Here is a 15,386-nt window from a genome sequence, read left to right as displayed (position 1 = left end):
ATTGGAGATAAGAGTCTCATGGGGACTTACCTGCCTGGGCTGGCTTTGAACTGTGATCCTCAGATCTCAGCCTCCTGAGTAGCTAGGATTACAGGCGTGAGCCACCGGTGCCCAACCTGAGTGAAGGAACTTCTATGGAGGGGAACATGAGTTATAACAGTCTTGATGGCTTTGGAATAGAGTAGTGGCAGGGGTGATGGAGAGAAATAGATCATAAGAAAATAACTTAAGAAACGGTATCAGGAAGACCTGGTGGTTGATTGGATGTGGGCCATGTGCGAGAGAAGGAAGGCCTCAAGATAAAATGTTTCATATTTATGTAGGTTACAGGGCAGTTTTGTATATATTATAAAATTTTAATACTATAAATAGACTAGGCAGCTTTTATAGTAGCACTGTTTTGGAGATGAAGAAAGTGAAGAGGCTTTCCAGGGGCTTTACTACATACATGGAGGTGGGATTTCTAGGGGTGATATAGAGGCTGTGGGGCAGCAACTAATCAGGCTCAGGTTCACACATTGGTATTTTTCCCATAGAGTGTGCTTTCAACGAATCCCTCCTATTTTTGTTCTTTAATATATTGGGGGATTATTTATAGATATTGTAGAAACTTTGATGTCAAGGTGAATATCTGGGAATCTTACTAAAATGCATTTTTTAGTTTTGTTGGCTTGTCATGATGACTAAGATTACTTTGCATTCCTTAGAAGCTTCCAGGCTTCTGTAGAACACAAAGAGGCCAGGACGTGGGTGAGATTGCTTTGGTGATTACAGGGTGAGCAGAGGTCAAGGAGAGAGCCTGATGGACATACCTGCTGGTAGATATTTCAGAAAGCATGTTAGGATAAAGAAGTCAATTATAAAGGCAGGCGCCCAAGGCTTAAGCCTGTAATCCCAACTATTCAGGAGGCTGAGATCTGAGGATGGAGGTTCAAAGCCAGCCCAGGCAGGAAAGTTTGTGAGACTTACTCAATAAACCAGCAGAAAACCACAAGTGGTGCTATGGCTTAAAGTGGTAGAGTGCTAGCTTTGAGTGGAAAAAGCTCAAGGCCAATGGCTCAGGCCCTGAGTTCAAGCCCCATGACTGGCCAAAAAACAAAAGTCAATTATATTGGTAAACACCAGTATTTTAGAAAACTGTTGTGGAAATAGTGGGATGAACTTACCTCTCTGCCCCTCCTACACACAGACTGTATGTTTCAGTCATGTTCATAATACTTACTTGAAGACTTAGAAGGACTGAGTAGACAGCTTTGATTTACGGGCTCCTTTATATACTCTTATGCTCTCTTTTTTTTTTTTTTTGGGTCCAGTTGTGGGGCCTGAACTCTGGGCCTTGGCGCTGTCCCTCAGCTCTTCAGCTCAAGGCTAGCGCTCTACCATTTGATCCACAGCGCCACTTTCGGCTTTTTTTCTTTTTGCTTATGTGGTGCTGAGGAATCGAACGCAGGGCCTCATGCATGCAAGGCAAGTGCTCTACCACTGAGCCACCTTCCCAGCCCTCTTATTCTCTTTTTATAGGCACAGAAATAGAATTGTATGGTTTATTTTGTTGCCATTTAAAAATATTCTATTTTTAAAATCAGTTTTATGTTCAGATACTTACAAAGCTTCCTCCTCCCTTTTTAAAAATTTAACTTATTTTATTTTTTGTTGGTCCTAGGGATTGAACTCAGTGAGTGCCTAGATACTATCCCTGAGCTTTTTTTGCTCAAGGTTAGCATTCTACCACTTAGGCCACAGTGCCGCTTCTGTGTTTGTTTGTTTTTTTTTTCTGTTTATGTGGTACTGAGGAATTGAACCCAGGGCTTCATGCATATTAGGCAAGCACTCTACCACTGAGCCACATTCCCAGCTCCTCCCTGCCCTTTTTAGACAAGGTCATATGTAGCCCAGGTTGGCCTTGAACTATAATTCGTGTGCGTGTGTGTGTGTGCGCGCGCATGTGTGTGTGCGTGCGCCAGAACTGGGGCTTAAATGTTGGGCCTCAAGCCCACTTGACTTTTTTTGTTCATTGCTAGAATTCTACCATTTAAGAGAGTGCTACCTCTGGTGCCTAGGTGGCCTTGAACTCTTGATCCTTCTGTTTCAGCTGGGATTACAGTCACAAACCATCACCTCATGCTGTATACTTCTTCCAAAAAACATATACAGCTGGGCACTGATGGCTCACACCTGTAATCCTAGCTACTCAGGAGACTGAGATCTGAGGACCATGGTTCAAAACCAGCCCGGGCAGGAAAGTCCATGAGACTCTTTTTTTTTTTTGGGTCCGGTAGTGGGGCCTGAACTCTGGGCCTGGGCGCTGTCCCTCAGCTCTTCAGCTCAAGGCTAGTGCTCTACCACTTGAGCCACAGCGCCACTTCTGGCTTTTTTCTTTTTGCTTATGTGGTGCTGAGGAATCGAACCCAGGGCTTCATGCGTGCAAGGCAAGCGCTCTACCACTGAGCCACCTTCCCAGCCCATCAGGACTCATCTTAACTTGATGATATTTAAACTCATTCTGAGATCTTTTTTATCTTCAGAGACCCTTTTTCTGAGTAAGGTCATACTCCCAGTTTAGGGGCAGATTAGGAGTTATGTCATTTTGGGGGTCACTTCACTACAGAGGTAAACAAGATGAAAAAAAAGCTGATATACAATAATGTGTTGTTTTGTGGGTTTTATTTCTAAAAATTTTAATGTGATTTGTTTTCTCAACTAGGAAATATGCAAAGGCTGAAACACTTATGACAGTCACTGATCCTGTTCATGATATTGCGTTTGCTCCAAACTTGGGAAGATCTTTCCACATTCTAGCAGTAGCAACCAAAGATGTAAGAATTTTTACGTTAAAGCCTGTGAGGTGAGTTTTAGATACAGTCATGAATTTGAATATATTCTTTTTTTTTTTTTGTCGGTCGTGGGGCTTGAACTCTGGGCCTGGGCGCTGTCCCTCAGCTCTTCAGCTCCAGGCGAGCGCTCTACCACTTGAGCTACAGCGCCACTTCCGGTTTTCTGGTGGTTTATTGGAGATAGGAGTCTCATGGTCTCTCCTGCCCTGGCTGGCTTTGAACCGCGATCCTCAGATCTCAGCCTCCTGAGTAGCTAGGATTACAGGCGGGAGCCACCAGCGCCCGGCTGAATTTGAATATATTTTGTCTCCTGATTATCTACATTTGTGGAAGAGAGAATAGAGGAAACCATGCCCTGAAGAATGCTTGTTGAATGAACTTCCTTATTTGTAACTATATGACTTTTTGAGATGAGAAATTAAGTAAGGAGAAATTTATATTTTCTTAATTCTTTTTTGGTGGTACTGGAGTTTGAACTCAGGGATTTGCAGTTGCTAGGAAGGTTCTGTATCACTTTAGGGTCATGTCTTCAGTCCATTTTTCTGTTGTTATTTTTCTAATAGTGTCTTACTTTTTGCCTGGTCCAGCCTGGACTGTAATCCTCCTGTTTACACTTTCTAAGTAACTTGGATAACAGCACACAAAGCAATTTTTATTGGTTGAGATGGGCATTCTGTGAACTTAGTGTGGGCTGGTCTTGAACTGTGATCTAGCTTCAGGAGTAGCTAGGATTACAGGCATAGTCACTAAACCCAACTTAGAGTTTTTTTTTTTATTTAGGCAAATGCTAATAATGAGTGGATCCATGAATGTAATTGGAATAAGAAAAGTGTTTAAGGTTAGTGCAGACAATGAGGATCAAGATTGAAGTTACCTTTATGAAAGGCAGGTTTTATTAGTGAAAACCAGAGAGAGCAGCCTCTCAGCATCCTGGCCATAGTCCAGAGGGGGGCAAGAGAGAGTGAGAGAGGAGAGAGAGTGATTGGCTTGTCTAAAGTTACAGAAGATTGAAATTTAGGTCACACTGTGATGATCCCATTGGGCCTAGGATGGTGAGGCCTAATGGTAGAAGTTGTTTCCATTTCTCATTAGTTGATACCTTATAACATGTTTGAATGAATGAGAAATAACAGTCTATTTTGGAAAAACTAGGCTTGAAGCATTGTGAATGTTCTGTTATGAAGCTTTAATTTTGAATTCTGAGCCTGAGTTTTTTTTTTTGCCAGTCCTTGGAGCTTGAACTCAGGGCTGGGGCATTGTCCCTGAGCTGCTTTTGCTCAAGGCCAGCGCTCTACCATTTGAGCCACATCACCACTTCCAGCTTTTTCTATTTATGTGGTACTGAGGAATTGAACCTAGGGCTTTATGTATGCTAGGGAAGCACTCTACTACTAAGCCACATTCCCAGCCCTTCTTTTTTCTTTCTATGCTTTCCTTTCTGCTATTCCTTCTTTTAAAGTTAAACATATATATTTTATTTCTCAACCTGTTTGGGGTAATAGCCTCACTTTTTTCCTTCTAGAAAACAGTCACTCTATACCACTTAGAGGCTGGGATCACTTTAGATTCTGGGGAAGTCACATGTAATGACACCAACCTAGCTAAAGGGCTATATTCATGGGTGGAATACAGTTGTTCACATTATTATAAAACACGTAGTAAATACATTTGTGTTTGTTACTTAGTTCAGCATATATACGTGTATTAATGTACATTTAAAAAATTCCTCAGAATTTCCCTCCTTTTTTTAATTAATAGGAAAGAACTTACTTCCTCTGGTGGGCCAACAAAATTTGAAATCCATATAGTGGCTCAGTTTGATAATCATAATTCCCAGGTATGGCGAGTAAGTTGGAACATAACAGGAACAGTACTAGCATCTTCTGGAGATGATGGTTGTGTCAGGTTGTGGAAAGGTAAGATTTCAGTGGAGGAATAATTAATGCTTTCTGTTTTTTTTTTTTTTTTTTTATTTTCCTTTCCTTTGGTTGTAGGTCTTGAATTTAGGGCCTGGGTGCTATCTTTAAGTTCTTTTGCTCAAGGTTAGTGCTCTACTACTTTGAGCCGTAGCTCTACTTCCCGTTTTTGGGTGGTTAATTGGAGATAAGAGTCTCATGGGGACTTACCTGCCTGGGCTGGCTTCAAACCGTGATCCTTAGATCTCAGCCTCCTGAGTAGCTAGGATTATAGCCTAGCTTGCTTTCTGTGTTTACTTTAGAACTTTCACTTAAAAATGTGAACTCTAGCCTGATGCAGTGGTTCACACCTATGATCCTAGCTATCCAGGAGGCTGAGATCTGAGAATTAGGGTTCAAAGCCAACCCAGGCACGAAGGTCCATGAGACTCTTATCTCCAATAAAAACCACTGGAAAACCAGAAGTGGCACTGTGGCTCAAGTGGTAGAGTGCTTGCCTTGAGCTGAAGAGCTGAGGGACAGCGCCTAGGACCAGAGTTCAAGCCCCACACTAACAAAAAAAAAAAAAAAAAAGAACTCTGAAATACTTTAGGAAATTACTTTTTTAACTACTTAAAACCAGTGAGTTTACCTACCCATTAGTAAAATGTTTCTCATGTGGAAGAAGAAAACAACTTTTAAAACTCAAGTAATTATAATATTCAGTATTGTCAATAGAAAACAGCATTTACTCTATATATTAATATGTATGATCACAACTTCAGGGCTGCAGTTGTATTCAATGAATGAAGTCATGTTGGATAAAGCCACTCATATCCTCCCACAGAAACATCCATCTCTAAAAATATTAGATACTCACATAACTTAACCTTGCCAGAACCAAGAAGACATCTCCATTCTCTCTATTCCTTATTTTAAGAATGATTAAAAAAAAAATGATCAAAAGCCATGTGCCAGTGATTCAGACCTGTAACCTAGCTACTCAGGAGGATGAACCTGAGGATCAAGAATTGAAGCCAAGCTGGGCTCCCGTGGTTCACACCTGTATTCCTAACTATTCAGGAGGCTGAGATCTGAGGATCTCGGTTCAAAGCCAGCCTGGTCAGGAAGTCCATGAGACTCTTATCTCCAATAAAAACCACGGGAAAACTGGAAGTGGTGCTGTGGCTCAAGTGGTAGAATGCTTGCCTTGAGCTGAAGTGCACAGGGACAGCGCCCAAGCCCAGAGTTCAAGCCCCATCACCGACCAAAAAAAAAAAGAATCGAAGCCAGTCTGGGCAAAAAAATCCATAACTAACTGGCAAAGAGTTGGAAATGGAGGTATGACGAAAGTGGAAGAATGCCAGCCTTGAATGAAAAAGCTAAGAGTATGAGGCTGGAGTTCTAGTCTACACTCATACAGAAAAAGATCAAAATCAAGGTTTTATTTAGATATTAACCTTTTTATGTGATAGTGTTGTGATATTGTCTCTGCTAATCTTGTAAGGAAGGGACATGGTTTTTAAATTACTAATTTTTTTAAAATTACTAATTCTTTAGAAAATGAATTTAAAAATTTGTTAAACACAAGTGAGACGTTTTATTTAAATATTGTCTTTAATAGCTTATTTGGAAAGAAATATAGTATGTTTTCTATCTTATTTCTTTATAATTTTAGGACATGGATGCAGTTTTGTGCTTGCATAGGTTTTAATCATGTTAATGAAACTATCACTACCTAGCTGGCTCAGTCTGAAGAGCATGAGACTCTTAATCACGTTAATATGTTTGACCACTTTCCTTCCAGCAAACTATATGGACAATTGGAAGTGCACTGGTATTTTGAAAGGTAATGGGAGTCCAGTCAGTGGAAATTCTCAGCAGGGAAACTCAACTCCTTCCTTAGGTTCAAATATTCCAAATCTTCAAAACTCATTAAACGGATCTTCTTCTGGAAGGTAGGCTATTTTACAGGAAAAGTAGAAGTTACCTTCTTTCCAATTATCTTTTTATTCTGGTAGTCTTACTAAAGATGTGTTATTCATGAATTTAAAAATGGAATGAAGAGATTCACACATAATTTTAAAATATTAGAACTTAAGAAATCCACTCTTAGCTTTAGTCCTAATATTTACAGGTATTGTGTGGCCATTAAGCTGTATCCTGAGATACAGTGGTCTGTCAATAAAAAAGTTTAAAGCTTTAAAATTGTATTTTGCTTCTATAGCAGTGAGAATAGACGTTTAATAGTGAGGATTGCAGTTTTAGATATTCATCAGTCTTTTTAATTACTTGTATGGTGGCCTTTGTATCAAGATAAACTAGGATTTTAAATAAGGTATGTTAAGGCTTTGTATAATAGAGTGAATTAAATGATTTGGCTTTTGTGTCTTAAACTTAACATTGGTAAGAACTAGATGATAAAAGCTAAAATTTTGAGTTTTAAAATAGCAGATAAGGGGGTTGGGAAGGTGGCTCAGTGGTAGAGTGCTTGCCTCGCATGCATGAGGCCCTGGGTTCCATTCCTCAGCAGAAAAAGCTGGAAGCGGCACTGTGGCTCAAGTAGTAGAGTGCTAGCCTTGAGCTGAAGAGCTGAGGGACAGCACCCAGGCCCAGAATTCAGGCCCCATGACCAAAAAAAAAAAAAGCAGATAAATTAATGCACCAAAAAATAAGCCAGATATGGGGTTCATGTCTGTAATCCTAGCTACTTAGAAGACAGTAAGGAGGGTCTCTAAATTTCCAGGCCAGCTCAAACAAAGAGCTGAGAGTGTGTCTTAAGGGGTGGAACTCTTGTCCCATGCTTGAGGTCCTAAGTTCAATTCTGGTAAAAAACAAAAAAACAAAACAAACCTAATGTGATTTTAAAGAGTCATCTTTTCATTCTCATACTCATGTTTCAGACATGTAAATTTGTAAGGTAAAATTATTTTGATGTGTTTTCATGAATAATTTGGAATAAGAGTTCAGAAAACTTCAAATCCTAGTTTGTGTGTATTCTATATTTCATTTTTCTTGAACTGGTTATTTATATTGGTTACATTTTTATTTTAAAAAAAGCTGTTATTTGACTTAGAAATTTTAATTAAATTTTTTTAAGTTATTATAAAGGTTATATACAGTATTTTTGTCAAGATAACTTCAGGATAAAGAAAGTGGCAGATCGTGATTTCATGAAGCAGAGAGTTAATATTTGGGCTGCGAAGGTGGCTCAGTGGTAGCGTGCTTGCCTTGCACGCATGAGGCCCTGGGTTCGATTCCTTAGCGCCATATAAGCAGAAAAAGTTGGAAGTGGCGCTGTGGCTCAAAGTAGTAGAGCGCTAGCCTTGAGCTGAAGAGCTGAGGGACAGCTCCCAGGCCTAGAGTCCAGGCCCCACAACCAACAAAAACCAACCCCCCCCCCAAAATAGTATTTTAAAAATGTGATTTTAGGATTTGCTGCTTGTTATGCATATTTTCTTTAATAAATAGCTTTGATGTTTTGATCTGTATTCTTGTTGTTCAATAACCACTTGTGTTGGATCTGTGATGCATTTTCCCTTCTCCATTTGTATTATGTCCTTTAACAGAAAACACAGCTGAGTACAAGCTAACTGGAGTAACTTTGGTGTTTTGCTGCTTGTTGCATGCACACAGGAATGGAAAGCAAGCTCCTTTCCCCTTTCCCCGCGCCGTTTGACCTCTCCCAAGATACACCAGCCTGCTTACTACTAAATACAATTCAAAAGGCCTTTAAAAATACAGTGTATATCATCTTTTTGTACTAGTCAGTTTGTTGACACTATTTAAAACTTTTTGAAATACAAAAGGAGAGCCTTTTGGTCGAGACATTGTCACCAAAACAATTTTTTGAAATGTTCTGGAAGTTAAATTGAGTCTAAAAACTAAAAGGATTGTTATCATCCTTACTAGTAGTTGGTTGGAGGGGAACTATAATTTTATTCCATTTGGAGAATATAGGCATATTTCTTCTGTTTTCTACAATTATAAGCTGAAATGATGAATTTTTATAATTTTCATTTGAAGATTGAATAAATATTTTTCATAAAGATTGTTTTGAGTGCTAATTTGTTTACCTACAAGAATTGCTTTATACGTGATACTCCACACAGCTGTCATTTCTTTGTAATATTTAAGAAATATTAGTAAGAAAGTAATTAGTAAAATAGTACTAGAGTTGAGAGTAAATTGTACAGTTTGTAGCCAAGAGAAGCATTTGGTGGTATTTTTTTCATTTGGTAGTAAAATAGAAACATCCTTTAAATTTTCAGTTCATAGTCACTAAAGCAGTAAATGTTTCTAATATTGCATGTGTATCTGTATGGTGTTACTCTGCAGCTTAGTTTCTTTCAGGCTACAATTGAGAAACATTAAAGAGAGGCAGTTAAAACTATGCTGAAAAGATGCATGCAAATTAATTTACATTCTATATCTCAGGATTTTCTTTAGTTTTCTGTTTCAGTGAATTCATATCTTCAGTTCAGGACTCGATAAAACTATAAGTCTTTACATTTCTAAAATGAATAAATATTACGGGTAAGTTCTAAAATGGCTAAAGAATAGTAGGGCATAATTTTTTTGTTGTTGTTGTTGTTGGTTGTGGGGCTTGAACTCTGGGATTGGGCACTGTCCCTATGTTCTTCAGCTCAAGGTGAGCATTGTACCGTTTGAGCCACAGTGCCACTTCCTGTTTTCTACTGGGTTATTGGAGATAAAGAGCCTCATGGACTTTCCTGTCCGGGTTGGCCTTGAACCACAATCTTCAGATCTCAGCCTCTTGAGTAGCTAGGATTACAGGCGTAAGCAACTGGCACCCGGCTTAGGGCATAATTCTTTGAGATCTTTTATGTATCAAAATTCTGTGGCTAGTCTAAGTTTTTTTTTGTAGAAAAATATGTCCAAACGATTGTATTTCATCAAAAATATGTTGTGGTAGCCAGCCATGTGCTATGTGAAAGGATACTGAAATTGGTTATTAGTATCATGTATGCACTACTAATAATGTGTGCTTGCTGCTGCTACAGATGGAGCACTGCTCAAAATGAAGACACATTAGATTTGTAAATTTATAGAATAGTGTCAAATGTCTTAAATTTATAAAGTTAATGTCTTTTTGTAACATAATGATAATTTTTTTGACATTTTAAGTTTTAACAGATTGTATTTCTTACAAGTTTCTATACTTGCTTAAGCAGTCTTGATTTGACTAAGGGTCTTGATTTGTGCTATTACGTTCTGTTAGTTTTGGCATGAATATACTAAAGCTTTTTTTTTTCTAGCATGTGTTTTCTCCTCTTTGGTTCTCTTTGTATTTACTACTTTTCTCTTTTTCTTCTGTTTTCTTTTTGTTTGTTTTCTTTTTCCCTGTCGTTTATGTTTTGTTTTGGTGTTTGGTTCCTGTCTTAATTGTTTCAGGTATTTCTTTCCCCCTCTGGATTCCCCACGGGCTGGATCGAGATGGTCCAGTTATGCCCAGCTCCTTCCTCCTCCTCCTCCTCCTCTGGTAGAGCACTCTTGCGATGCTGACACTGCCAACCTCCAGTATCCTCACCCTCGCAGACGATATCTCTCTGGGCCTCTTAATCCCTTACCTGAGAATGACGGGGTTTAAAGCACTGAATTAATGTGTAAAGGCCTTGTTCAAATGCTTGTAAATGCTTTCATTCCTGGCTGCTTTTTGTTTTCTTTTTCTTTCAGAAGAGTTTTCTTATTTAGGGTCTGTCTTGCATGTATTACATACAACCACAGTGTTTGGAACCTTAAACCTGTTTGTGCGTCTGCATCAAAGGAACATTGGCTTTATTGGTTGATAACCTTTGATGAAATGAGATGCGTATAAGCAATATTAACTGAAAATCACACAGTAGTTCATTTCAAAGTACCCATTTTGTAAATTTTATTTGGAACTTTCACCAGAGTCTTAAGTCTTTACTGCTTTGTTATACTGGTTAATGTGAAAGCCTATCATTGTGGAATACAACTTTGTCACGGACACATATTAAGAAATGTTTTAAATTTTACAGTCTGATGTTGCAAGTGAATATAATATGTCAAATAAATCATTCCTGTGTATAAAGCAGCAAAACATAATTTGGATATTGTTTTTTTTTAAAGAAATTTACCTTTCATTTTTTGAATTACTGTTTAAATTTTTGTAATTACTATCCAAGTAGATTATTTAATAAAAATATTTTTAAAAATGTGAATCTTTTGCCTTACAAAATAGAATATATTTTAGGTGTAATAAGAATTACTTATCTCTTACCATCTCACAAAAACAAAAAGGCTTAAAGAAATAAAAATTAGGGGCTGGGAAGATGGCTCAGTGGTAGAGTGCTTGCCTTGCATGCATGAGGCCCTGGGTTCGATTCATCAGCACCACATAAACAGAAAAAGCCGGAAGTGGCACTGTGGCTCAGCTTTGAGCTGAAGAGCTGAGGGACAGTGCCTAGGCCCAGAGTTCAAGCCCCACGACTGACCAAAAAAAAAAAAAAAGAGATAATTAAACATTACATTTAGCTGAGTATTGATGGCTTACACCTGTAATCCTCCCTACTCAGAAAGCTGAGATTCATCAAACACACACATATACACACCAGCCCTGGGTCTTGAATTCAGGTCAGGGCCTGGACACTGTCCCTGAACTTTCTTGCTCAAGGCTAGCACTCTACCACTTGGGCCATAGCTCCACTTCTAGTTTTTTGGAGGTAAGAGTCTCAGCCCTGACTGGTCTGGCTTTGAACTGTGATCTTTAGATCTCGGCCTTCTGAGTAGCTAGGATTATAAGTATAAGCCATCAGCACTGCAGCAGGAACAGCATTTTCTTTTTTTCCATTAAGGTGGAAGAAGTATATTGTAAAACTCCTATGGAGCTTCATCTTTAGGGGACAGGACCACCAACCAATACATGCAGATTTTTTTTGGGTCCGGTCGTGGGGCCTGAACTCTGGGCCTGGGCGCTGTCCCTCAGCTCTTCAGCTCAAGGCTAGCGCTCTACCACTTAAGCCAGTGTCACTTCGGGCTTTTTTCTTTTTGTTTATGTGGTGCTGAGGAATCGAACCCAGAGCTTCATGCATGCAAGGCAAGTGCCACCTTCCCAGCCCCTACATGCAGATTTTATGTGAAGGTACTTTTGACATTCAGTTTTGCTATATAGAAACTGAATAACTGAACTTTTTCTTTTTTGCAAGAGGTAAGTAAAAGATTCAATGATTCTTCTAGGGGGGAAAAGAGTTGAAAGAAAGTCTTCATTTTGCAGTCACCATCTACGAATTCTTAATAGTTCACTTGTTCATTTCCATCAATATCTGCTTCTCTGATCATCTCATCTACTTCATTTCTTAGTTTTTCTCCTAAGTTTGTCATGACATGACGTAGTTCTGCGCTGATGTAACCATTCCCATCCTTGTCAAAGACTCGGAGATGCCTCACAGATTTCTTCTTCGCTATCTGTGTCTTTCATTTTTCTGGCCATTATAGTCAAAAACTCTGGGAAGTCAATGGTGCCATTACCATCAGCATCCACTTCGTTGATCATACCCTGCAATTCAGCTTCTGTTAGGTTTTGATCCAGTGACCTCATGACAGTCCCAAGTTCCTTTGTTGTGATGTTGTGATCACCACGTTTATCGAATAGGAGAAAGTTTCCTTGAATTCACAATCTGTTCTTCTGTTAGCTGGTCAGCCATGATGGGAGCCAAGGAGGTTGCACCAGCGCAGGGCTTGTGATGGCGCGGGGTGCGCTGGGCAATGTTACCACCACCCCTGCCTGCACTGCCACCCTACTGCGAGTATTGGCCACGCGTCCACGAGGCTCCCAGAGCCACTGCCTAGGAATAGCATTTTTAAGGAAGGTTGTGGGTATAAGGTCTAGTGGAGAGGTAAATCAGGAATGGCAGCTATATGGTATTTTGGGAAGAGATCAGATATACACATCCTTCACCACGTTAATCTAGGGAATAGTAACTGTTAAATTCAACTTTGTGTTTTCCCTTTTTACTCCTTAAAACTGCAATGAAAGCCTTAAAAAAGACATTCAGAAAATGTTGAATGAGCCTTGGAAAAGCAGGATATCTTTTCCTTCAGAGGTTATATATTAGCAAATTTAAGATAGAGGACTGAATGGTAACTTGAAATTTTGAATGAAAGGTAAGTGCATTAGTTTTTTTTTATTTTCATAAAGGTGATGTACAGAGGAGTTACAGTTAGATAAGTAAGGTAAAGAGTATATTTCTTTTTGGACTATGTCACTCCTTCCCTGTCTTTCTCCCAGTTTTTCCCTCTCGTCCTCACCCACAAGTTGAATAGTTCTTTTCAACAAGGAAGTGCTTTATCTTAATAGTGTCAGTAAAGGGTGGTGAGCAGGTGGTGATGGGGCTTGGGGCTTTAAAAAAGATGGTGAAGCTAGGTGCCAGTGGCCCACACTATTCCTAGCTACACAGGAGGCTGGAGGATCGTCGTTCAAAGCCATCCTGGTCAGAAAATTCCATGAACTGCCATATCTAATTTACCAGTCAAATGCTGGGCCGAAGGCGTGGCCCAAGTGTATATGCTAGCCTTGAGCAAGAAGGCCTAGCAAGCCCCAGTAAAGGGGAGCGGGAGTGGGGTCGCGGGATGGTAACTTTAATTTCCGACTGGGACCAACTTCTCTATTACTCCAGAGAGGCGCAACAGGTGTGACAAACTATCAAGATTCCAAGGAGGGACCGGTTGACTGAAGGGAAACGACACGTTTTTACGGCTAGTTAACTGTGGAAGGTAAAGTCTGCATCTACCTCCGTAAGGCGAAATGTGTCGACGATTCGCTCACCAGGAACGTTTCCTTGTGCATAAGGTGACCTAGGTGCTCAAACTGAATAACGCAGACGCAATTCTCAAGTTGGCCAGCAACTCCAAAGAGGCGCCTTCGGCTCCGTTCCAAGCTGAAGACCGGTAGCTGATCGCAGGCAGCTTCAAATCCAGGGACACGCCGTCCAAGCCAATCACAGACTCCTGCCCGGCGCTGTCGTTTCCCATTGCCCAATCCAAGGCTGACTCTGAGTCCCCGCCCCTTCCCTCGTGCCGCGAACAGACGTAAACTCTGGGGGCGCGCGGTACGGCTGGCTCTGGTTGTCGCGGGTTCGGGTGCTGTGCGCATGCGCACTTGCTTCAGTGGCTGGCCCCCGCCATCTCCGGCTGTCCCTCCCGTGAAGGGTTTTGCTCAGTTCTGTGTTCCGGCTGTGGTGGGCTGGGTGAGACGGGGCGCGGGTCCTTCGGCGTGCACCTGGGCGGGAGGCTGGCCACTTACAGTCTCGGTCCGCGTGGCGGCCACAAGACCCCGCCGGCTAGTGACGGTTGGGTCTGGCGGGGGTCGCAGGCTCGGAGCACGGAGGTGGGCGGCGGGGCCCGGGCCCGGGGCGCGGCCCCCAACGGTGTCTCCGGGCTGCGGGCTGCCCGAGGGAGATTACTCGTGCGCCTAGGCGTTCTAGGCTGTACTCCAGACTGTGGGCTTTTGGGGACGCAACCTTGCTCCCTCTCTCCCATTTTGACTTCTGACTCCTGAGGGACAAATGCCCTTTGCCTTTTGCTGTGTAGTTTCTTGCAAAGCGCTTTAGGGCATTGCTTTAGGGTTGTGGTACTGGGCGGTTTTGGCTTCTTTTTGTCTTAAACTGACCCAGGGAGTAACGTGTTTGTTCATTTAACCCCGAGGAGTCCTGTCACATAGTTGCACTAACTTAACATTTGATTTCTGGCAGTCCACGTTCGCGTTTATTCCTTCTTTTTTGGGGGGAGATGGGGGTGAGGACTAGAATTTCCTTTTGAAGCAGAACATGACAGTGCAGTATATATTTTTAATGTGGTTTATATGTATATAAATGAATGAGTAACTGCTGTGCTCTTGATTTTAGATTTTGTGTAGTGAAACATGAGGTCCCTTTGCACACAGTCATCTGGAAGACAGCTGCTTATATGACAATACTTACATTGGCATTTTCCATCCTAAAGTCATTTTACTGATATTTTTACTGCTTCTGAATCAACTTTTTCTCAAAAATTTCAGTTTTCTGGGCAAGTTTTATGGTAAGTTTTGAAAAGTAATATTATGTTAATGTTAGCCTAATTTTTATGCATATTTTAAAATAGCAAGAGTAAATGATTTTGGCAGGTTTGTCTAGGTTTTGGATTCCATAGCAACTTCAAAAAATTGTTTTATCGATGAAATGAGAGATATGCTTAAAATAATTGAATCTACTACTTTAAAGGAACAGCAAAACAATTACAAAGATAGGAATTTGGTTCAGATATAGCAAAAGAAAAGTGAACAGTATATATCTTTATATGGTGGAGGAAAATTGGGTAATGCAGATAGAAACTGGGGAGTTTTTCCCTTCTAGCATTTTTAAGGAGTATAGTTTTTCATGAATGGTGACTTTGGAAATGAGGGAAGAAGGTGCATTATGTTAGGTATGGTAGGAATTTTTTAATTTTTTAACATAATGTTGAAGCAAAGCTCTGTTGATGTACTTAGTACTATGGATCCCATGATAGAGATATCAGATTATCAGCTCTCTTAGGGGCCGTTTTATTTATTTTCACTGTCAAGTAGAGTGTCATTTATGGTTTGTGCTTGAAAAGAGTTGTGGATGTATATGGTAATATTTTATAGGGTAATATTTTA

At 40.4% G+C, this 15,386-nt stretch overlaps 2 protein-coding genes and 1 pseudogene across 3 annotated transcripts in view; 2 read left to right on the top strand and 1 right to left on the bottom strand.

Moving 5' to 3' along the window:
- Seh1l (SEH1-like (S. cerevisiae)) overlaps window positions 1-10,893 on the top strand; it is a 26,893-nt gene extending 16,000 nt beyond the window's left edge. The window contains exons 6-9 of one of the 2 annotated variants that reach the window (XM_013027169.1): window positions 2,705-2,845; window positions 4,593-4,750; window positions 6,537-6,687; window positions 10,145-10,893. In XM_013027169.1, coding sequence (XP_012882623.1) covers window positions 2,705-2,845; window positions 4,593-4,750; window positions 6,537-6,687; window positions 10,145-10,340 — 646 coding nt within the window. In that variant the 3' untranslated portion in view covers window positions 10,341-10,893. Of the gene's footprint in view, window positions 1-2,704; window positions 2,846-4,592; window positions 4,751-6,536; window positions 6,688-8,298; window positions 8,782-10,144 lie in introns of those variants that run through there. The other variant, XM_013027168.1, reaches the window with a different exon arrangement.
- Window positions 10,894-11,908: 1,015 nt separating this feature from the next.
- LOC105993808 lies at window positions 11,909-12,417 on the bottom strand (annotated as a pseudogene).
- Window positions 12,418-13,883: 1,466 nt separating this feature from the next.
- The window catches only part of Cep192 (centrosomal protein 192kDa), a 129,975-nt gene continuing 128,472 nt past the window's right edge, over window positions 13,884-15,386 (top strand). Inside the window, exons 1-2 of the mRNA XM_013027142.1 lie at window positions 13,884-13,959; window positions 14,617-14,788. The gene's annotated coding sequence lies outside the window, so the exon portion shown is untranslated. The remainder of the gene's footprint in view (window positions 13,960-14,616; window positions 14,789-15,386) is intronic.

This window comes from Dipodomys ordii, unplaced genomic scaffold (genome assembly GCF_000151885.1).
Source record: "Dipodomys ordii isolate 6190 unplaced genomic scaffold, Dord_2.0 Scaffold100, whole genome shotgun sequence".
In the NCBI taxonomy this organism is placed as follows: domain Eukaryota; kingdom Metazoa; phylum Chordata; class Mammalia; order Rodentia; family Heteromyidae; genus Dipodomys; species Dipodomys ordii.
The sequence above is the reverse complement of the archived record's forward strand: the minus strand, read 5'-3'. Positions and strand labels throughout refer to the sequence as shown.